Source organism: Syzygium oleosum, unplaced genomic scaffold (genome assembly GCF_021117445.2).
Source record: "Syzygium oleosum isolate NSW1041296 unplaced genomic scaffold, Sole_v2.1 Sole_v2.19, whole genome shotgun sequence".
In the NCBI taxonomy this organism is placed as follows: domain Eukaryota; kingdom Viridiplantae; phylum Streptophyta; class Magnoliopsida; order Myrtales; family Myrtaceae; genus Syzygium; species Syzygium oleosum.
Window position 1 is genome coordinate 1003872 of NW_026607503.1, and position 23417 is coordinate 1027288.

Genomic DNA, 23417 nt, shown 5'->3' on the forward strand with positions numbered 1-23417 from the left:
TCTCATGATACTTTTTGCAATTATCCCTCTTATAAGTAAGGATAGTCTCTCGAGATCGATTTCCCTTTGTACCTCATTCGACCCAAGCTTTTTTTCTATTGTAACTTTTCTATAGACTTATATCACACGAAAAAAAAAACACTTAGGAATATTTTATGAATTGTCGACTATAGAGTATGACACTTTGTATAAAATTTATAGCAAAAATTAACTTGAACACAACGAGATGCGATATGAGATCGGTCCCTCAAGAGACTATAAAAAAGAGTGCTTCTAAGGATCCTCAGGAATAGATTTGCAAAGGTCGACAATCATCAAATCAAAAAAAGAGTAAATCTGACCCTAGGAACCGTCAACTGGTGGCCGATGGACGATAGAACTACCCCAACGAAAAGTTACATAAAGTAAAATTGGGAAAGTAAGAATCCGGTTACCAGCATTGGCTTGCCAAAATGAGAAAATCATTGGTCAGTCCTCCTTCTTAAACCATTCTTTTCATAATGATAAAGAGGAGTGAATCTATGGTCCCTCGCAGGCACTTTGCCCTCTCAATATTTTACCGCTGAATTTAAGTGCAACAGATGTCAACCTGTGCCGGACCTAGAAAAGAGAGGTTTCAATGGACAAGAGATTAAGATTGTCAGTATATGATATTCGTATTCACCTTTCTGTTAATTTCTATTTTTGCTGGGCGGGAAGAACATTCATCGGACATGATAGTAGGCCAAGTTGATCAATCTTGATGCAAATATCAACACAACCCCTTTACTCGACACGTGGTTGAGCGTGCTCATGTCACGCTTACACAGATTATGTCATAAAAGAAACCACCCATTTGTACACGAAAGCTAAATGTATCATATCTATATTGATTCTTTCTATGACATGCTTAAACAAATTTGATGATACAGTTGACAAGCTAGTTGGATGGACACAACACACTTGTAAATATATTTAGACACATTTGAACATACTTATGCGTGTCTAAACATATTTAACAAGCTTGTTCTAATGGTTCATACCTTAAACGTATCAAATGGGTCCTATCATATGATAAGCGTGTCATGCTTAGATTTCAAAATTATGACATAATGTACAATCATGTCATGTTCATTTAATATGTTTGTACATGAAAGGAGAAGTGAATACAATCCATTCAGATCAGATGCACTCGCCAGAGAAAAACCAAAAAGATTGCTTCAACTCAAACTCGTACATGACAAGCCAACACATTTCTCTCACTGATTAAAAGCATGTTATCTATTCTGTTCTGTTCTTCAATGCCAGAAGAACAAATCTTTGAACTTTCTGCACGACGCAAACTTCATTCCGTGTGGTGCTTTAGTAGCAAACAACTCTGTGCTGCTAGAACGATCTCAACAACTCGACTAGCTCACTCAGATAATTGCAAGAAGATCCACCATCACCCATACTAACATCAAACTTATGCTTCAAGTCCAAGACCCTCTGCCTCATCTCTTCGCCTTCCTTTTCCTTCATCAATGTTCTAATAGCCCTTTCTACTGTCCCTCTCTCTATCTCGCCTTCCAGTTCTAATCCAACCCTCCATTCGTGAGTCAAGTACCTCGCATTCACCTTTTGGTCGCCAAAACATGGTTGACATATCATCGGAACGCCTTCACATATACTCTCCAAGGTGGAGTTCCATCCACAGTGACTCCAAAACCCTCCCACCGCGTCATGAGCCAGTACTTTCTTCTGAGGTGCCCATTTCACAATGCAAGCCCTGTCCTTAACACATTCTCTGAATTTTTCATCCATCGCCTCGATCCATTCCGCACCTGGACTGGAGCCAGACCTAATAACCCACAAGAAAGGCTCCTTGCTATTTGCCAGACCCCAAGCCATTTCAGATAATTGGTCTTGGTTCATATGTGCTACGCTTCCCAAACTCACATAAATGACTGAATTATGAGTCTTCTTGTCAAGCCATGGAATGCAACCAGCATCCTCTTGCAGTAAGCTAACAGCTGAGGTAGGAGCAAATTTGTGTAGAGGGCCTACTGGAAAAATCGAAACGTGGTATTGGTGGTGGAGCTGGGCCAGAGGTGACTCTTCCAGGCAGTGAATCGTGTTGAATATAATGGCAGAAGACGATTTGATATTAAGCGCCAAGGCTACCACCTCCAAGAAATAGTCTGAGCTTCCGAAATTGCAGATTGGTAGGTCTTTGAACCTGAGGGGCTGATGCAGGGGCACCGGAACCTGCAGCATGGTATCTAATAGCTCACAACACAAGGCAGTTGTTGGTTAGCACAACCACAAGTGATCTAGCATCCATCGGCTTTATATACTTAACAGTATGACACTTAGGATTAAATCTGGTTTGGGTGTCAAACTTGGATGCCAGAAACCAGTCTTGAATAAAGTATATGTTATAAGAGACTTGTCAGATCATAAAACTACAGGGTCATGCTGAAGATCAAACATGACTGAATTTAAAACTGCAACCATTTTCGTCAATACATCCATCCATCTTCACAACAAAATAAATTAAGAGCAAGATTTCCCTGTGTTGACACCTAAATTTTGCTTAAATTATTCAGGGTTTTATCCTATAAAAAAATTTTAGGGTTTAATTTTTAAACCACTAAACAAAAAATTTTCATTAAATTGCATGGCATATAGACATTAGGCGCATTTGCATTAATATGGTCTATTAGGACATATAAAAAAAAAAAATTGCAGTCGGCCCATTCTTCCTCGTCTTTTTTACGCGGCCCTTTTTTATCTTTTCCTCCTGTTTCATTTTCCCACGCGGGCCGGCCCTCTTTCCTTCGGCCCGGCCCGCGTCTGTTCATTCTCCCCCTCCCCAGTCAACGTTTCAGAGGTACGGGGGAGGAACAGGACAGAGAAGCAGAGGCAGAGCAGGGGCGCGGGAGGGGGAGTCCAGGCGATCACCGGCGTGATCCGCGGGTCGGGGCCAGGCCAGCAGTGCGGGCTGGCGGTGGCAGGGGCCATGCGCGCCTGCCGGCCGGCTCCGCGCCCCGGTCGCCCTTAAAGCCGAGAGAGAGAGGCGGAAAGGGGGAGAACAGAAATCGGAGGGAGAGAGAAGAGAGAGAGAGAATCGAGAGACCGGAGAGGGAGAGAGGCGTCGGTCACCCGCCGGCGACCGCCGTGCCCTAGCCGCGGCCGACGATCCTCTGTCACGGTAGGTTCCGGCCCGAGTTCTCGTAGGTTTTTCGTTCGGTTTAACTCGGGGTCGATTTCCCGAGGATTCCGGCTCGGAGGCGTGCGGGACGACCGGACGAAGTCCGATCTACAGTCAACCCCGTTCACCGCCCCCGGGCCGGATAGGGAACGCCACAACAGCCACCCCTCCTTCCCCTGTTTTTTTTGGTCTGCTGGTCGGCGTCCTCTGTTTTTTTGGGTTCACTGGCCGGAGCTCGCGGCCGTCCGGCTCGCGCGAGTTCCGGCCCGTGATACCACGTGCCTGATCCTGCTTGTTTATGCTCCTTTCTGTGTGAATCCCGGACACATTTGAGTGTCGATCGAGTCGGGAATTTCTGGTTTTTGCTACGCACTCCGGCTGTTTGATGCTTTGCCGAAACGAGATCCGCGTGTTGTTTTCCGTCGAGCATGCTGCGTTCTGGTGCCTCTCCCCTCATTGGCAGAGTCTTAGTTGCATCCGGGCCTAGAGCAGAAGATCCGGTGTGCCGCCGACAAACGAGAGCGGTCCTCGTTAGGCGGCCGAGCACGGGCTCGGCCGCGCGCGCAAGCCACGACCTCTCCCGGTCGGGCGTGTCCTGACGGCCGAGCACGGGCTCGGCCGCGGAGTTGCGAGCCACGACCTCTCCGGTCGGGCGTGTCACAGCGGCCGAGCACGGGCTCGGCCGCAGGCACGCCCGGCCTCCCGGTCCGGGCGCGTCGCGCGGCGGCCGAGCACGGGCTCGGTTGCCGGACTAGAAACCTCGGCCGCGGAGGTCGGGGCTCAGGGAAGCCGGTGTCCACGCCGACCGGCGCGTGGCGGTGGCCGGACGTGCGCTCGACGTCGGAGCGGCGGCCGGTGTTCAGGCGAGTCCGGGGCGCGGTGTGGCGGCCGCGAACCGGGTAGGGCAACACAAATCCGGGTCGGGTCGCGGGTCTGACCGGGTAGGGTTTTTTATTTAGCGTGTGGGCTTTAGCGCTTTATTAGGTATTGGGCCTCTCGCGGGTGGGCTAAAGTCCGAATCTGGGCTGAAGTATTGTTAGTTTCTTTATTTATAATGGGCTGGGCTTTTGTTTTTTTTTTTAAAAAAAAAAAATTTCGGGCTGGGCCTTTTTCTTGCTTTTAATTCGCCAGACCGGGTTCAATAAATGAACCCGGTCCGATCGTGGACCCGGGCCGGCGCGCCCGGGTCAGTCCCGATCCGGGTCGGATGTGGAGATCCGACCCGGATCCGTTTTAATATTATTTTATTGTTTTAATATAAAAAAAATTTTAAATTTTTTTTTTAATAAAATCATTTAAAAAAAAAAAAGGAAAATTCCAAAATATATTTTATCCGGGTCGGATGTGGAGATCCGACCCGGCTTGTTTTATATTATTTTTCGTTATTTTAATATTAATTTTTTATTTTATTTTATTTTATTTTATTTTATTTTTATTTTTATTTTTTTTATTTTATTTTTTTAAAAAAAAAAAAAGGTCGAAAAATCAAAAATTTTATTTGGACTTTGGAATTAGCTTTTCTTACCCCTCTTGCATGATTAATGTCATTATTGATTGCATGTTGCTTGGTTCACACACTTCGAACGGTGCGTTTAATTTAACCTCGCATATGGTCGATTATACATGCTAGGTTCATGTAGTGATTGTCGCTTCCCCTAGCTTGGTTAGGAATGAATTTTTGAGACTCCCAATTAATGTGAGCATGTTGGGTGGTGAATTGAGCAAGATTAGGTACCGAAAGGGCACTAATTAGTCAATTAGTGTAATTAAGTCCCCGTACCCATTGAATCTCTGGTTCGTAGAAGTAAAGTATTTCTCCCGTGCTTTACTTGGGTGTCTAATCGACCCACCAAGAATCGATTAGTGGCGACTCCTAGATGAAATTGATTTGCATGTTAACAACTTAAACTTAAGTCGCGAATTGGTATGGGCTTGGGAGAGCTCGAGCTAGGTTTAACTTAGTAATCCATTAGCCAAATACCTTAGGCGGCGGGGCCGGTTCGGGGAGGTCGCGACAGCTTGGCGACTCCACTGGGGACTTGATAAAATTCTTAGTGGACTTAGGCCGTTTATCTTGTTCAATTATGTCCTTAATGTGAATGTTCATGCAGTTGGGAGTTATAAGGGAATAGATGATTGTTAACCCTTGTTTTGCAGGTTTGGGGGTTTTTGAATGAATGTTTATTTTGCATTTTTGAAGTGGTGATCGCATATGAATCGTTGTGTATGCCTTTGTTGCGTTAGCACTACACTATGGCACACACACAACCCGCCGTCGGTCCTGGGCCGCACTAGGGATGTTTAGGATGGTATTGAGTTGGATACGACTTCGACCGCGAGGCCGCGTAGTAGAGGTTGCCCAACTCAATCCCGAAAGCTTCTTTCTTGGTGTCGAGCATGTTTACCTTTGCCCGCGAGGCCGCGTCGCATTGAGGTATCATTCCCGACTGAGCCGGAGTCGCGAGGACTTGGCTTAGTACGCGAGGCCGCGACTAGTCATTCCACCCTCGTAGCTCCAATTTGTTAAGCCGTTTAGAATAGAAGTCGAGCCACACGCTTCTTGCGTATGTCTATGTGGTTGTCGTAATTGTTTGGTGAAGTAAGTTTCCTACCATTTTCTTTTGCAATTTACTTACTTTTATGCTTTGGCTGGTCCATGACAGTTAGGTTGGTCGAGTCTTGGTCTATATGCAATGGGAAGATCCGACATTCGATTCGTTCCTACTCCGAAGGCCGAGCTCAAGCATTGGTGGGATCAGTTGGATCGTGAGGGCCGAGCCTATGTGGAGAACAAACTTGGTCGCCTTTTGCCTCTTCTCGACATCGACATCCAAAGTGGGGTCATGCAGGCAATAGCCCATTTTTGGTGTCCCCAAACGTCCACGTTCATATTCCATAAGCATGAGTTGACTCCGACTTTGGAAGAATATAGCATTGCCATAGGAAAACCTTTGGATTTGGAGTTAATCGATCCACCCCTCGGGTCTGAATCGGAATCAATTTTGTCTGACTTTCTTAGGATGAACAAGAATCAAATCGGAAGGGTGCTAAAAGAAAACTGCCATGCATGCCCACTTTCTTTCTTAGGTCAGTGTTTTGCAAATGCTGAGACCCTTTTAAAAGGTAAGATCTTCATTCTAGCTTTCTTCGGGTTCATAATTTTTCCCTTTCGCAAGAATGCTATTGATCCTTCCGTTGCATGGGTGGTCAAACAAGTATGTGGTGGAGTTAGCTTTGTCAATACTATCTTGGCTGAAACATTTTTATCGCTCACCCGATTTAAAGAAAATGAAGAAAAAGTTTTCCGTGCTCCTGTCGAGCTTTTACAAATCTGGTTTTTTTCTCATACAAGTGAATTTGGTATTCACATGAATATCAATGACATTAATGAGTCTAATCACCCTATTGAGGCATTTAAGAATCATCAGGATCGAACTCCGAATCTTTCCTTCTCAGAATGGGTAAATTTGTTGAAAAATCCGAAAACCAAGATTTTCCTATGGCAAGCTAAGTGGTTCCGACTTCGCGAGGGACGTCTCTCTCATGGCAATAATGAACCAATCCCATTGCTTGGAATCACCGGCATCACTTCCTACTACCCGCTCCGAGTGGCCCGTCAATATCGGGTCATCCAGGATCTACCACCTCCTCTCAAGCCAGATTCGCTACAAGTCCGATTTACCAGAAAGGGAGGAGATTACAAAAGAGAACTTCGCCATGCTGAACAGGCTTGGCTCGCCTGCCACGCTCAGAAGTTAAATTGGCCTGAAGACGAGCTCGAAGGGAAAGAAAAGACTTATTATGCCACGGCCCGATACATCCGTCGGCATAAGATCCCGACCGAGTTTCTCCCAAAGATCCCGGACATGACCAAGAAGCCAACGCGCCAAGCAGAAATCAACTATCTCAAGAGGAAGACAGAGAAGGCCGAAGAAAGCTTGAAGCGTGTTGCCAAGGAGAATAGGCAGTTGCGTCGAGCATTGGCTTCCCATTCGCATATAGATCAAGAGGAGTAGGATGGATTGAGTTTGTCGTTTTGGGTTTAGTCATTCCGTTTTTAGTTCATCTGTCTTAGGATTCTCATTTTATCTTATTTTGTTTTATTAGCTTGATGTTTAGGAGCTTTGAGTTTTCAATTTTAGTTCACTTTTCAAGTTTAGGAGTGTTACTCAATTAAGAACATTTTAATGAATGAAAGCGGCTAGACCATTGTCATGGACCGGTATTCTATATGAATCATGTGCTTATGTATGCTTGCTTATTTATGATTCAGGTGATTACGAACCGTCCGTATTTGTCAATTCGAGCTCAATCAACGCGCGGAGAGTGAAATCGAGATTGAGGAGCTTTTTCCTGTAGCCGTCACGACCAGGCTTCAGCTAGTGCATCCGTTCCACCAAGATAACCGAGACGGCTAAAAGGAGATCCCCGATCCGAACCCGTGCAAAAGTCAGAATGGAAAGCGAAGAAGCCAATGCGCGCATGACCAACATGGAAAACCAACTGGCCCAACTTACCGCCATGATGGCCGAAATAAGTCAGAAACTCCAGGATCCTCCGCCTGCACATGCCACCGAGGCTTCTGTCCCCACCTCGTCAGGACATACTCCCCCGCTAGCCATTGATCCACATGCCACGGAGCCTCCTGAAAAGGGGACAGCATCAGATTCCCCTTCTGTCACACCGATTATTGTAAATCTGGACCCTGTTCCAAGGGAGGAGCCTATCTCCCGCCTCGATGAGGAAAGCGCAAGGCGCCTAGCCAAGATGGAGGAACGACTCTGTGTTCTTCAAGGGTACGAGATGCGAGGGGTTGATAAGCTATCTCCATACGCTAAAGTGAAAGTCCCTGAAACCTTCAAGGAACCGGAATTTAGCATGAAATATGATGGCACCGGTTGTCCTAAGACTCATCTCAAGTATTACTTGAGAAAAATGGCTCGTTATTCCGACAACATACCACTCCTCATCCAGACCTTCCAAGATAGCTTGATTGGCCCCGCCTTGTCATGGTTCATCATTTGGATGTTGAGACGATCACGACATGGGAAGATCGGCGCGAAGAGTTCCTTCAGCAGTACAGGTTCAACTCTGAAATCATCCCCACGAGAGAAGACTTGGTTCGGCTAGAAAAGAGAAGGAATGAACCTTTCAAGGCATTCGCTCAAAGGTGGAGGACGATGGCATCACAAGTAAAGCCCCCGCTGATCGAGAGAGAGATGAGGCAACTTTTTCTGAAAACCCTGCCACCTGAGTATTTTCACGGAATGCTAACTTCTGGATGTCAAACATTTTCCCAACTGGTGGAAGTGGGCGAAGGGGTAGAATGGGCGATTGTCGATGGGAGAATACCCGCAGGGAATAGCAAAGGATTCCCAACAAGGAAGAACAAGGAAACCGCTGTCGAAGTTGCATTTGTCCAAGAGCCGTCTAAGTCTTTCTCAACACCCCCACAAAAGCCATCAATCGTACAAGGGCATGCGCCCCAAGGGCATGATCAAAATAAGAGATTTCCTCATAGGGAATTCTCCCCGCTGCCAAAATCCTTATCAAAGTTATTGCCCATGCTCATTGAGAGGAGGATGGTAGCCAAAGAAGTACCTAGGGACAATCCTCCAAGATTCCCTGGGTTTGACATGACCAAGACATGCGAATACCACCGGGGGGAAAGGGGGCATGACACGGACAATTGCTTTGCACTAAAGATCAAGATTCAAAACCTGTTGGACAAGGGAATTCTATCGTTCGAGAGAGCGCGACCCAATGTGAAGCAAAATCTTTGCCCGACCATGCCGAGGGCGTAAATGTGGTGTTCGAAAAAGCGATCGTGAGCAAACAAACCTTCACGGTGAACATCCCAAGGCTATACAAAATTCTTCAGCTAGCTGGACACCACGAAGGAGGAAAGGATGTGACGAGGGAGGAAAAATTAGACTATGTTCGTAGAATGATGAGCATGGGGGTAATCGGGAGTGCTGATATGGGACATGGATTAGTCGCCATGACAACACCAGTCGTGATATACTTCTCTGATGAAGATTATGCTAGTGATCAGGAGGTGGAGAATGTCGAGCCAGTGATAATTGATCTCGCAACTGAAGAATTCTCAACAATCCAGGTGGGAAGGGAGGATATGACGCAAGTTGTGATCGAGCTACCACCCCTGGAAGAAGAAGGGGTCATAATCCTTGAAGCCCCTCCGGATTTCAATACTAAGGCGGTCCCGTGGGATTACGAAACGGATGAAGTGGATGCTATCACCCGATCAGGTCGCTGCTATGCGCCTGCTGGAGGAATTGAGAAAAAAGCAGTGACCGAAGAAGACGCAAAGCAATTTTTGGCAGTGATAAAAACGAGTGAATTCAACGTGGTAAACCAACTGCGAAAAATGCCAGCCCAAATCTCTCTCCTGGATCTTTTCAAATCTTCTGAGAAACACAAGGATGTCTTATTAAAGGTCCTTAACGAGGTTCATGTCCCGGAGACGATCGACGAAGCCCAGTTAGAAGAATTTGTGGGGACCATCCTGTTGAAGGATCAAATCTCTTTTGCGGACGAAGACTTTCCGGTAGAGGGCCGGAATCATAATAAAGCCTTGTACATTTCGGTTAAGCATCACGATATGATGGTCGCAAGGACATTGATCGATAATGGCTCCGCTTTGAATTTATGCCCGTTAGCCACTCTCCGTCTCTTAAAGGTCGATCTAGGGAGGATGCGTACCGCCAAAAATCCCGTACGAGCGTTCGACGGCACTAGAAGGGAAGTAATAGGAGAGATAGAGTTGGAACTCCTGGTCGGTCCCGTGACGTTTCTGGTGCTTTTTCAGGTACTAGACATCCCAAGTGCATTCAACTTTCTATTAGAGAGACCATGGATTCATACCGCGAGTGCTGTACCCTCTAGTCTCCATCAGAAGGTGCGGTTTGTGGTCGACGGCAAGCTTGTTACAGTACATGGAGAAACAGACTTCAAAGTCTATCACGAGACAGCCGTCCCGTACGTGGAGCCCGAATGCAAAGAGGAATCCAGTTTCCAAACTCTGGAATTGGTATCTATGGTCCACGTTCCCGTTGGCTCACTCAGGGGCACCCCTGAACTGTCCAAGCCAACTCTAGCAGCTGGAAAAATTATGCTCGCAAACGGATACAACCACGGAGAAGGCCTCGGATTGCATGGGCAAGGGATTCGGAAACCCATCGAAGTCGGAAAAGGTGCGAGGAGGGAAGGCTTAGGGTATCAGAGAAGCCAGGATAATGGAGACCGAGGCAGCCGTGAAGGTCGGGACAACGGAGGTCGAGGCAATGATGGAGGCCGAGGTAATCGCGGAGGCCGAGGCGGCTCCAGGGGGCGAGGTAGCAATGCAGGCCGAAATGGTTGTGGAGGTCGAGGTAGCGACAGAGGCCGGGGCAACCAAGGAGGCCGAGGCGCAGGTCAGGGGGACCATGGCGGACATATTGGAGCGGAAAAAGGCCGCCGAGGCCTATTACTCCCCCTATTGAAAGAGATGTTCCCCGGGCCTCTGAAGATGCTACATGAGGAAGAGGCGACCATCGACGGTATAGCTAAGCTATTCGAGGAGAATGTCATATGCACTATCCTGACCTGTGAGGAAGCTGAATCTTCTGGAAGTGTCGCCGACCCTGCAGAGTAGGGCGGTTCCCATTAGTGTTGTTATTTGCTTTATGTCATCTCCCCTGCGTGGGAGCTTAGCGTTGTTTCAATTTGCTAATCTAAACTCGTTTGTAATGAAAACTTTGTTCAGCCCCGAATCTTGAGCCGTTGGTTCGGGGCGGTATGTGTTGTAATGCGGCCTTATCCTTTTAATTCAATGAAATGCGTGCATGTTTTATTAAGGACACGTGGAACCATACCAAACTAGTCCTATGATGGTCACTGAGGGCTGGGGTCCCACGTGCTCCCAGTTTTCATGGTCTTCATGAGCAAGGAAATCCGATGACACGAGGATGAGCTCTTAAAAGCCTTTTCCGAAAACATTTCAAAAGCATTTTCGAAATGGCATGTGCCATGTTTTGTGTCCTAACTCATCTCATCACATCTCAGGCATCACATTATGCATAATCATGGTAAGGACGCATGTGATTCGGATTCACACGAAGGGAATCTCTTAGACATCGATGGCGATGACAATGATCCGAAGGGGATTGAGCGTGAATGGAAGCGACGTGAGGAATCAAGGCCATTAACAGTGGAGCAAACAATCACCATAAACTTGGGTAATGATGAAAACGTCAAGGAAATAAAGATCGGGGCAAGTCTTTCGAAAGCAGAGGTCGAAAGAATGGTTCGCCTTCTTGAAGAATATCAGGATGTGTTCGCCTGGACGTACGCTGACATGCCGGGATTGGATCCAGAGATTGTAGAGCATGCTCTACCAACTGACCCTGACATACTGCCAAGGAAGCAAAGACTCCGAAGGACCAAGCCAGAGTTGTCCAAGAAAATCGAGGAAGAGGTTATGAAATTGCTAAAAGTGGGATTCATCGAAGTGTCGCATTACTCCGATTGGATATCAAACATTGTGCCAGTGATGAAGAAAGACGGTCGAGTCAGGGTTTGTGTGGACTATCGCGACTTAAACCGAGCTAGTCCGAAGGATGACTTTCCACTCCCACATATAGATGTCTTGGTCGATAGTACTGCAGGATTCGAATTGTTCTCCTTCATGGATGGATTTTCAGGGTATAATCAAATCCGTATGAAGAGGGAGGATAGGAGCAAGACCTCGTTCATAACCCCGTGGGGGACCTTTTGCTACAAGGTGATGCCTTTCGGTCTGAAAAACGCCGGGGCAACATATCAAAGGGCCATGGTCGCGTTATTTCACGATATGATGCACAAGGAGATCGAGGTGTATGTAGACGATATGATTGCGAAATCAAGACGAGGCGAAGACCATGTTGAAGTTTTGCAAAAGTTGTTTGATCGCCTCCGAAAGTTTAAGTTGCGCCTCAATCCCGCGAAATGTGTATTTGGGGCAAAGTCTGGAAAGTTGTTAGGGTTTATGGTCAGTAACAAAGGCATCGAGATTGACCCGTCGAAGGTAAAGGCCATTTGCGACTTACAGCCTCCGGCCACTGTCAAAGAAGTCCGCAGTTTGTTGGGACGGTTGAATTATGTGGCAAGGTTTATCTGCCAGTTGTCAGAAACAGCAAGGCCATTTTTCAAACTCTTGAAGAAGAATGCGAAAATCGAAGGGGACGCCGAATGTCAGGATGCCTTTGAAAAGATAAAGTATTATCTGACTCATTCCCCGATCCTGGTCCCGCCAGTGCCCAAAGTTCCGTTAATTTTGTATCTAACTATCCATGATGAATCGCTGGGAGCCATGCTGGCCCAAAAAAGGCCGGACGATGGGAAGGAACATGCAATATATTATCTCAGCAAGAAATTCACTACCTCCGAGGTGAACTATCCGGAAGTTGAGAAGACGTGCATAGCCTTGGTATGGGTGCTGCACAGGCTACGCCAATACACCCTCCATCACCAAGTTCTGCTAGTGACTGAGAATGATCCTACCAAATATCTCTTAGAGAAGCCAGCCTTGGTGGGGAAGCTGGCCAGGTGGCAGATTCTAATTTCAGAATTCGACGTGCAAAGTCTGGGGCAAAAATCCGTAAAGGGCAGAGCCATAGCGGACATGTTAGCAGAAAATCGTGAAAAAGCAGAAGACCCCGATGAAGATGGTGGCACGGATAGGCAGATCTTATTTGCGTCGAATGACAAATGGACCATGTACTTTGACGGTGCAGTCAACTTATCTGGTTCCGGTACTGGGGCAGTTCTCGTCTCCCCGGATAGTCAGCACCACCCCGTGGCAGCCAAATTGACTTTCCCTTGCACGAATAACATCGCGGTATACGAAGCGTGTATCCTTGGCCTCCAAGCTGCTGTTGACATGGAGATCCAAAAATTGCAAGTCTATGGCGATTCGGCCCTCATTATCCTTCAAACCGAAGGTAAGTGGCGAACGCGGGATCCAAAACTAGTCCCGTATCATGAGTTTCTGGAAGAGCTGGTGAAAGAATTCCAAGAAATATCATTCGATTACTTACCCAGTTCTCAGAATCAGTTCGCTGATGCTTTAGCCACGTTATCGTCAATGCTGCAAGCAACAAAAGGCTTGGACATCGAACCCTTAAGGATTGAAATCCTTAAGCGTCCAGCCTATTGTATGGTAATTGAAGAGGAGCCTGATGGAGAACCATGGTACCATGACATTCTGAATTACCTGCAGAAAGGTGAGTTCCCTCAAGGAAGTGAAGCATCGGACAGGAAATATCTGATGAAGCTGGCCTCAAAATTCTTCATTAGCGGGGATGCACTTTACAAAAGATCTTATGACTCAGTGTTACTGAGATGTATCGACGCGAAAGAGGCCAATCGTTTGATGAAAGAAATACATGAAGGGGAATGTGGCCCCCACATGAACGGCCATCTCCTAGCAAAGAAGATCATGCGGCTCGGGTACTATTGGCTGGCCATGGAGTCTGATTGTATTCAGCATGTGCGATGCTGCCATCGATGTCAAATTTATGGGGATAGGATTAATGCTCCGCCGAACGAACTCCATCAGATGTCTCAAGCTTGGCCGTTTTCCACGTGGGGGATCGATATAATTGGACCGATCAATCCTAAAGCGTCAAACGGACACAGATTCATCTTAGTAGCAATCGACTACTTTACGAAGTGGATTGAGGCCAATTCATATGCTAATGTCACCGCAAAGAACGTGGCCAGGTTCATTCGCCGCGATATCATCGCCCGTTACGGAGTTCCGGAAGCAATCATCACTGACAATGGCTCCAATCTGAACAACAAGATCGTGGATGGATTGCTCGATACGTTTCGGGTCCGGCATCTAAATTCGTCACCATATCGCCCTCAAATGAACAGAGCAGTTGAAGCGGCAAACAAGAACATAAAGAAGATCTTATCAAAGACTGCTGAGAACTATCGCGATTGGCATGAAAGACTTCCATATGCATTGATGGCATATCGGACATCGATCCGCACCTCGACCGGAGCAACCCCTTTTTCGTTAGTATATGGAATGGAAGCGGTCCTACCCGTGGAAGTCGAAATTCCGTCCTTAAGGATTCTCTCTCAGGCAAAGCTTGACGAGGCCGAATGGGTACAACAAAGGCATGAACAGTTAAACATGATCGATGGGAGCAGATTACAAGCCATATGTCACGGTCAATGCTATCAGAAACGAGTAGCGAGGTCATTCAATCGAAAAGTTCGTCCCCGACACCTCAAAGTCAACGACTTGGTATTGAGGAAGGTGATATCAATTGTACGTGATCCTCATGGCAAGTTTGCCCCGACTTATGAAGGCCCTTATGTCATCAAAAAGATCCTGCCAGGTGGCGCTTTAGTGTTAGTGGAAATGGATGGGCACGAGTTGCCAAAACCTGTAAACTCTGACGCAGTCAAGAAGTATTTTCCATGAATGAAATCAGGGCTGGAAAGCTGTTTCTCTGTGCAATCCAAGTCATTTAGTGTCATGCATGTCATGCATACATTTCCATACATGTACATGTGTTTGTGTTTCAGGTATCCAACAGCAACGAAATGAATGATGGACGACGAAGAGGCTGAAGTACAGGGACGAGAAACATTTCTCGCGATAATATTTCTTTGAATGAATGCTCAAAGTCATGTTCGGTGACTGGTCGTTATGCGGTTACGAACTTTCCTGTGCATGTGAATGATAAGTCAAAAATGCCCATGTCTTTTGAAAATGGACTTTGTAATCATTCTTATCTGTCTAAGTCGCCAATTCCACTGAGGATCATTAAAATGGACAATTTAATGAGTGGTGCGGGAATGCTTGAATATGCTAAATGAGACGTGTCGGAATGATGAAAGGCAAGCCATGTCCCATACACTGTCCCATGTACTAATTCCTAGTGAGTTGAGCAGAAAAATTCCGTGTTCACAAGGTGAAGGGTTATCTCGCAAAAGGTACGGCAACTAAGGTGATGAGAGGCATTTCATTCATCCATCGCAAACGCAATAGGCTACCGTTTGCTTAACCCTTTCGAGCTCAAACACTCGTGAAGCTTCTTTCATACTACCCCTGTCAAGAACCACCCCACACCGGGGCAAATCGGAGGTGAGTCGGCATATCGAGGTGAGAAAATGGGTAGAAAATATTCTTGCTTTCACTTGTATCAATCTTTGAGTGCCTCTATTACGAATGAACTAGTACGTGGATTCAAGTGCCTTAGGACGACGAAAAGCGTTTCTTTCTCTATCCTACACACTTATATCCATTGAACAACCCAATTGAGCCTGCAATTTCGCTTCTCATGAACCCAGTTGGTGATCGTCCCCCACATGGGGCAAGGCAAAAGTCACCACTGTTCGAACATCATGGTCCGGAGTGACGACTAGAGATGAAGACTTTAGAGTCAATAGCATTGTATTGCCTAAGTTCGTCTAGTCCAATCCATAAAAGAAAAAAAAACAAAAAAAAGAAAAAAAAAACAAAAAAGCAAAAAACAAAAAAAGGGTGAGAACTAGGGGCACGAAAAAGCAGTGTACCTGGTAAAAGCAAGGCCAACGCCCATAGATATAAATGTTGAAAAAAAAAAAAAAAAAAAAAAAGAAGAAGGACAAACTAGGGGGCATTAAAGGCAGTGTGCCCGTCAGAGTAAGGCCGGCGGCCATGTATTAAAGAAGACGCAAAATGACGGGATGATATGTGTTGAAATCACAGAATCAGCCCTAGTCAAGCAATAGCCGTCCTTCAAGTCTCAAGGAGACGAGTGCCTAATGGTTAAGATCGATAGTGCATTTCTAAGGATAATCCCCAATGGCGAAGAAGAAGACCAGTAACAATGCCAAGATGATCACCAACTCTCACCCCAATATACATCATTGAGCCTGTGATCCTTTCGTTTTTCAACCCATGAACCTAACCTACGTTACGTCCTTCGTAAAGTCTTTTCTGATTAGGGCACTTGAGTCAACGTAGGAGCTCATGTGTTTATAAGCATCGCTCGGAGAAGTGCAAACAAGATTATTTTCTATCCTATTTCGCAGAGTTCTTGACTTGTAAACCCGAAGATGATCTCGAAGTATTCATTTCATAAGCTTCGACTTGGACAGTTTCATTTGTCAAACCATCGACCAAACCTATATTACAGTCTTGATGAGGACCTCTCAGATTGGTAAGGTTGTACTGTTTGCGAGAATACTCGGACCTTTGTCGACATGATGATGGTAAGACAGAGTGATTCTCACAAAATAACCCTTTTAGATGAGAGTGAACAAAAATCCTTTCTAATCGAAAGTCTCTCGTTTAGCATTTTCAAGATGATTCATGTTATGAGTGGAAATTGTCTTAAATGATAATTATCCCGGGTGGAAAGTTGGCGATGCGGACATGTTAAAATCGTTACGCATGAACTCCAATGGAACTGATCTTGAAGCATGTGTGTTAGAGAGTGCCGGTCGTCTATTTTCGAGATGAATACATGTACCTGTTATTACTAATCCTGTAAGACAGGTGACGTTTCCTCAAACACCAACCTTCAGGCTGATCTCGGAAATGCTAAGACACATCCAAGCATTCATGTATTCCCAAGACTCTGCTGGCAAGGACACAATAGGCGATCTATCAAACCCTCGGACAAGGACCCCTAATTGTCTGGGTCTTTTCAAGCCCCGCTGACAGAGAGCCTGTAGACAATCCGATCTGACCTACAGGTTTGTGGTCCAACCTTAAACCACGCTTCCAAAGGTTTGTGATCCAACCTTAAACCACGCTTCCCAAAAGGTTTGTGGTCCAACCTTAAACCTCGTTTTTTCAAAAGGTTTGTGGTCCAACCTTAAACCACGTTTTTCCAAAAGGTTTGTGGTCCAACCTTAAACCATGCTTTCCAAAAGGTTTGTGGTCCAACCTTAAACCACGTTTTTCCAAAAGGTTTGTGGTCCAACCTTAAACCACGCTTTCCAAAAGGTTTGTGGTCCAACCTTAAACCACGCTTTCCAAAAGGTTTGTGGTCCAACCTTAAACCACGTTTTTCCAAAAGGTTTGTGGTCCAACCTTAAACCACGCTTTCCAAAAGGTTTGTGGTCCAACCTTAAACCACGTTTTTCAAAGGTTTGTGGTCCAACCTTAAACCACTATTTCTCAAAGGTTTGTGGTCCAACCTTAAACCACATTTTTCTTTAAGCTATGATTTTTCGTTTTTTTTTATTTTATTTTCTCCTTTTCCTTGCATTGCATCATCCCGCGCCCTCTGTCAACAAAATTTAGGCGTCTCCTATCTTTGAAATGAACCTCTTCGAGCTCCCCTTCAAAGAGGGGCAGCTGTTGACACCTAAATTTTGCTTAAATTATTCAGGGTTTTATCCTATAAAAAATTTTTAGGGTTTAATTTTTAAACCACTAAACAAAAAATTTTCATTAAATTGCATGGCATATAGACATTAGGCGCATTTGCATTAATATGGTCTATTAGGACATATAAAAAAAAAAATTTGCAGTCGGCCCATTCTTCCTCGTCTTTTTTACGCGGCCCTTTTTTATCTTTTCCTCCTGTTTCATTTTCCCACGCGGGCCGGCCCTCTTTCCTTCGGCCCGGCCCGCGTCTGTTCATTCTCCCCCTCCCCAGTCAACGTTTCAGAGGTACGGGGGAGGAACAGGACAGAGAAGCAGAGGCAGAGCAGGGGCGCGGGAGGGGGAGTCCAGGCGATCACCGGCGTGATCCGCGGGTCGGGGCGGCGCGTGCTGGTGGCGGTGGCGGGGCCATGCGCGCTGCCGGCCGGCTCCGCGCCCGGTCGCCCTTAAAGCCGAGAGAGAGAGGCGGAAAGGGGAGAACAAATCGGAGGGAGAGAGAAGAGAGAGAGAGAATCGAGAGACCGGAGAGGGAGAGAGGCGTCGGTCCCCGCCGGCGACCGCCGTGCCCTAGCCGCGGCCGACGATCCTCTGTCACGGTAGGTTCCGGCCCGAGTTCTCGTAGGTTTTTCGTTCGGTTTAACTCGGGGTCGATTTCCCGAGGATTCCGGCTCGGAGGCGTGCGGGACGACCGGACGAAGTCCGATCTGCAGTCAACCCCGTTCGCCGCCCCCGGGCCGGATAGGGAACGCCACAACAGCCACCCCTCCTTCCCCTGTTTTTTTTGGTCTGCTGGTCGGCGTCCTCTGTTTTTTTGGGTTCACTGGCCGGAGCTCGCGGCCGTCCGGCTCGCGCGAGTTCCGGCCCGTGATACCACGTGCCTGATCCTGCTTGTTTATGCTCCTTTCTGTGTGAATCCCGGACACATTTGAGTGTCGATCGAGTCGGGAATTTCTGGTTTTTGCTACGCACTCCGGCTATTTGATGCTTTGCCGAAACAAGATCCGCGTGTTGTTTTCCGTCGAGCATGCTGCGTTCTGGTGCCTCTCCCCTCATTGGCAGAGTCTTAGTTGCATCCGGGCCTAGAGCAGAAGATCCGGTGTGCCGCCGACAAACGAGAGCGGTCCTCGTTAGGCGGCCGAGCACGGGCTCGGCCGCGGCGTCGCAAGCCCTGACCTCTCCGGTCAGGGCGTGTCCAACAGCGGCCGAGCACGGGCTCGGCCGCGGAGTTGCGAGCCCTGACCTCTCCGGTCAGGGCGTGTCCAACAGCGGCCGACGAGCACGGGCTCGGCCGCGGAGCGCGCGCCCTGGCCTCCCGGTCGGGCGCGTCGCATGCTGGCGGCCGAGCACGGGCTCGGTTGCGGACTAGAAACCTCGGCCGCGGAGGTCGGGGCTCGGAGAAGCCGGTGTCCACGCCGGCCGCGCGTGGCGTCGCCGGACGTGCGCTCGACGTCGAAGCGGCGGCCGGTGTTCAGGCGAGTCCGGGGCGCGGTGTGGCGGCCGCGAACCGGGTAGGGCAACACAAATCCGGGTCGGGTCGCGGGTCTGACCGGGTAGGGTTTTTTATTTAGCGTGTGGGCTTTAGCGCTTTATTAGGTATTGGGCCTCTCGCGGGTAGGCTAAAGTCCAAATCTGGGCTGAAGTATTGTTAGTTTCTTTATTTATAATGGGCTGGGCTTTTGTTTTTTTTTTTTTTAAAAAAAATTTTCGGGCTGGGCCTTTTTCTTGCTTTTAATTCGCCAGACCGGGTTCAATAAATGAACCCGGTCCGATCGTGGACCCGGGCCGGCGCGCCCGGGTCAGTCCCGATCCGGGTCGGATGTGGAGATCCGACCCGGATCCGTTTTAATATTATTTTATTGTTTTAATATAAAAAAAAATTTTAATTTTTTTTTAATAAAATCATTTAAAAAAAAAAAGGAAAATTCCAAAATATATTTTATCCGGGTCGGATGTGGAGATCCGACCCGACTTGTTTTATATTATTTTCGTTATTTTAATATTAATTTTTTATTTTATTTTATTTTATTTTATTTTATTTTTATTTTTATTTTTATTATTTTATTTTTTTAAAAAAAAAAAAAGGTCGAAAAATCAAAAATTTTATTTGGACTTTGGAATTAGCTTTTCTTACCCCTCTTGCATGATTAATGTCATTATTGATTGCATGTTGCTTGGTTCACACACTTCAAACGGTGCGTTTAATTTAACCTCGCATATGGTCGATTATACATGCTAGGTTCATGTAGTGATTGTCGCTTCCCCTAGCTTGGTTAGGAATGAATTTTTGAGACTCCCAATTAATGTGAGCATGTTGGGTGGTGAATTGAGCAAGATTAGGTACCGAAAGGGCACTAATTAGTCAATTAGTGTAATTAAGTCCCCGTACCCATTGAATCTCTGGTTCGTAGAAGTAAAGTATTTCTCCCGTGCTTTACTTGGGTGTCTAATCGACCCACCAAGAATCGATTAGTGGCGACTCCTAGATGAAATTGATTTGCATGTTAACAACTTAAACTTAAGTCGCGAATTGGTATGGGCTTGGGAGAGCTCGAGCTAGGTTTAACTTAGTATCCATTAGCCAAATACCTTAGGCGGCGGGGCCGGTTCGGGGAGGTCGCGACACCCTGCAACAATGATATAAATTAGGAAGGAGATAACTGTGACTCAATAAGAGAAAACGAGCATGTACCGGGGACAGGGATGTGTCCTTGTGCCTTTAACTGGAGAAGAATCGGGCGAACTGCGATATTGGCAGCACTGCTTGTGTATAAAGCGATGCTAGGAATCTTCAAATCACGGGCGACGACTTCAGAGAAGTACACGAGTGGATCGTAGATGATGCAGCAGATCTTGTCACCAGGGTCCATGTGGTTTGTGCCCTGAGTTAGGCATTCCCTAAAGCTGGATTCACAGTTGACATTAAGCCTCAGCACAACGTCTGCCAGATCAGGGCTTCGAACCTCTTGCTTGGATAAGCCGTCCGGGATGCATAGGAAGGTCAAATCGGGGTGAGCAGAAAAACCTGGACTATTGAACTGTGTGTGAGCAATTGTAATGGAGAAATCCTTGGACTTGAGGACGGTCGCCAGCTGAAGCATGGGAGTGAGGTGGCCCTGGAATGGTCCTGGGACCAGAACTAATCTCTTGGGATTTCGTCCTTGATTTTCCATCTTCTCTATCTTTTTCCAATCGAAGATATTCAGTAGTACGAAGTTATGCTCTTAAAAACAGGGGCTTTTTCTGATCCAGGCTGGTTTCACTCTCTTCGAAGATTTACACTGAATAGAAATCATGGAACGGAGAGTGCAAAGACCCAGTAGTCAAGGAAGTAAACCAGAACACCCCAAGCGGTCAAGCTAGGAATACTTGCACTTTTTTAAATGTGTGTGGACATGTTTGACACGGCATCTAATGAAATATTAAAAAAGCACATGCTCTCTCTCTCTCTCTGGCTTCTGCTTCCTGGCAGCTATTCTGGTTCACATATCTTGATTCGGATAATTTATTTTAATTAGCAATAACAGGGACCATCAAGTCAATCCTCTTCTCTGGCTTGTGCATGAACAAGGGTATAATACACTACACAAGCTGCGGCTAGAAAAAAAATTCCAGATAATTCTTGAAGCTTGAAGTCAAGCGAACAAGATCAAAGAGAAAAGCAGAGATCCAATCCGGCGATCAAACAAACAAGATAAAGCAAGATTGAAGTTCAGTTTTTTACAAAAAGCTATTGCTAGTTTGGACTACATCATCAGTGTCTCAAAGACAACTGCCCACATTTACACAACTCTCGAAACACGAGATGAAGCACACTGACTCTGCAGCCACGATTTCACATTCGCAATATGAAGTTTCACCATCACAGAATCAACCAGAGGCTTCTTCTCCTCCACCTTGGGAACAGTGACGGTGAGCACTCGGTTCTTCATGGAAGCCTTAACCTGATCCATCTTCGCATCCTCGGGTAACCTGAACCTCCTCATGAACTTCCCACTGCTTCACTCCACTCGATGCCACTTGTTCTTGTCCTCCTTCTCCACCTTCCTCTCTCAAATAATCTAGAGCACCCCATTGTCCTCAATCTCAACTTTCACTTGGTGAAATTTTGGTGGGATTATCGGCAATCGTTCTAAAAGCTTGAACTGTTAGATAAAAACTTTAGCTTAAAGTATGAAAATATGCAATTGGGGAGGCAAATAGTGGCCTATAAGATATGAAATCGGGACGTCATACTCTGATACCATTGTTTTAATGATGATCATGTATAGAAGAGAGATAAAAAAAGAGAAGAGGAACACTCAATGGTTAATGTGATTCGGATGACCAAGAGTATCATCAATAATCATTCTAAAAGCTTAAACTGTTATATAAAGGCATTAACTTAAAGTATGGAAATATGCAATTGGGAAGGCAAATAGTGGCATAGTCATGGCCACGGTTCGGAACCGGCGGTTCCGGTTCGTGGCCATGTATGAACCGGAACCGGCCGGTTCCGGTCCGGTTCCGGGCCGGTTCCGGTTCGTGGCCATGTATGAACCGGAACCGGCCGGTTCCGGTCCGGTTCCGGGCCGGTTCCGGTTCCGGTTCCTGCCGATTCCGGTTCATAATTTAAAATTTTAAAAAATAAATTATGAAATTAAAAAATAATGAATTATGAAATTATGAAATAATGAATTATTCAATATAAATTGTAATCAAATTTGGGAACAAAAAGAGAGAAAGAGAGGGCTTGAACTTAATAAATTATCATTAAGCGCCTTACAATTCGTTACAATGATCTATAAAAAAAAGGAGCACAATATATATGCCCTAAAATGACCCCAAAACCTAAGCCTATCCGAACCCCCGCATTCCATGCGCAGGGGTCACATGTCGTCGGATTATACTTCGGTTTCCCTAAGCTCACGTGGGCGTGCCCGGTATGAGAAACAATGGTCCCTGAAATATTTGTCAACTCCAACAGTTCTTTTACCCTCAGTCGTTGCTACCCGTTTCGGTAGTGGTACCGGTACTAGTGGTATCTCCGTCGTTAAAGAATTCGGATTCATTATTCTGATCTATCTCTTGTTGTCGGTATTGAGCCTTCGTCCAATCATCGACACAAGCTTGAGCCTCCACTGATTCTGGAGCTAATCTTGAACGATGTTCGTCCAAAATATTACCTCCGGCACTGAATGCTTGTTCGACCGCAACTGTGGAACAAGGGGTTGCAAAAATTTGTTTTGCAATAAGAGAAAGGATTGGGTATTGGCTTGCGTGCCTCTTCCACCAATCCAAAATTAAAAAATTTGTACTACCTTCGAATTCAGTAAACTCAAAGGAAACGGTTAGATAAATCTCTAATTCAGAAATATTTCCTATTACTCCCTTTTGTTTCTTTTGTCTATGTAATAAAAGTTGGTACCATCTACTAATTTTACTTGTACTCTCACTTTGTGTCTCGGTAGATTGAGAAGATCCAATATCAACTAAATTATATTTAGTATAAAATTCATTATATAATTCTATTACTACGTTTTTAACCTCACTTAATATGGTTGTAACATTTACCGTATCATAATGTAAACATTGATAATACATATGCAAATAATCACTTAAACCATCTAATTTGCAACGCGGATCAAAAACACAAGCAACTAAATAAATAATGGAAATTTCGCTATAATAATGTAGTCACTTCATTTTCATTGTTACTATAGTATGTTGTAATTCAACATCATTTTCATATTCCTCAAAAACTCCGACAATATTAATACACTCTACTAAAAATAAATGCGTAGTAGGATAATAAACACCGGACAAAGTATAAGTTGCATCATTAAAAACCTTTAAAATATCTTTAAAAAATTTGCAAATACCCCACTCTTG

At 45.9% G+C, this 23417-nt stretch overlaps 1 protein-coding gene across 1 annotated transcript; it reads right to left on the reverse strand.

Moving 5' to 3' along the window:
- Positions 1-1073: 1073 nt before the first annotated feature.
- On the reverse strand, positions 1074-20908 carry LOC130140473 (UDP-glucose iridoid glucosyltransferase-like). The gene is made up of 2 exons (XM_056319899.1): positions 20239-20908; positions 1074-2240 (listed from the first exon to the last, which is right to left on the reverse strand). The coding sequence occupies exons 1-2, from the start codon at positions 20717-20719 to the stop codon at positions 1366-1368; spliced, it is 1356 nt and encodes a 451-aa protein (XP_056175874.1). The 5' UTR covers positions 20720-20908; the 3' UTR covers positions 1074-1365.
- Positions 20909-23417: the final 2509 nt, after the last annotated feature.

Bases quoted from the DNA above. Each gene is read 5' to 3' on its own strand.
- LOC130140473 (XM_056319899.1), bottom strand. From the start codon at position 20,719: ATGGAAAATCAAGGACGAAATCCCAAGAGATTAGTTCTGGTCCCAGGA. The intron at 2,241-20,238 runs GTACATGCTCGT...GTGAGCTATTAG, and splicing joins AGGACACATCCCTGTCCCCG to ATACCATGCTGCAGGTTCCG.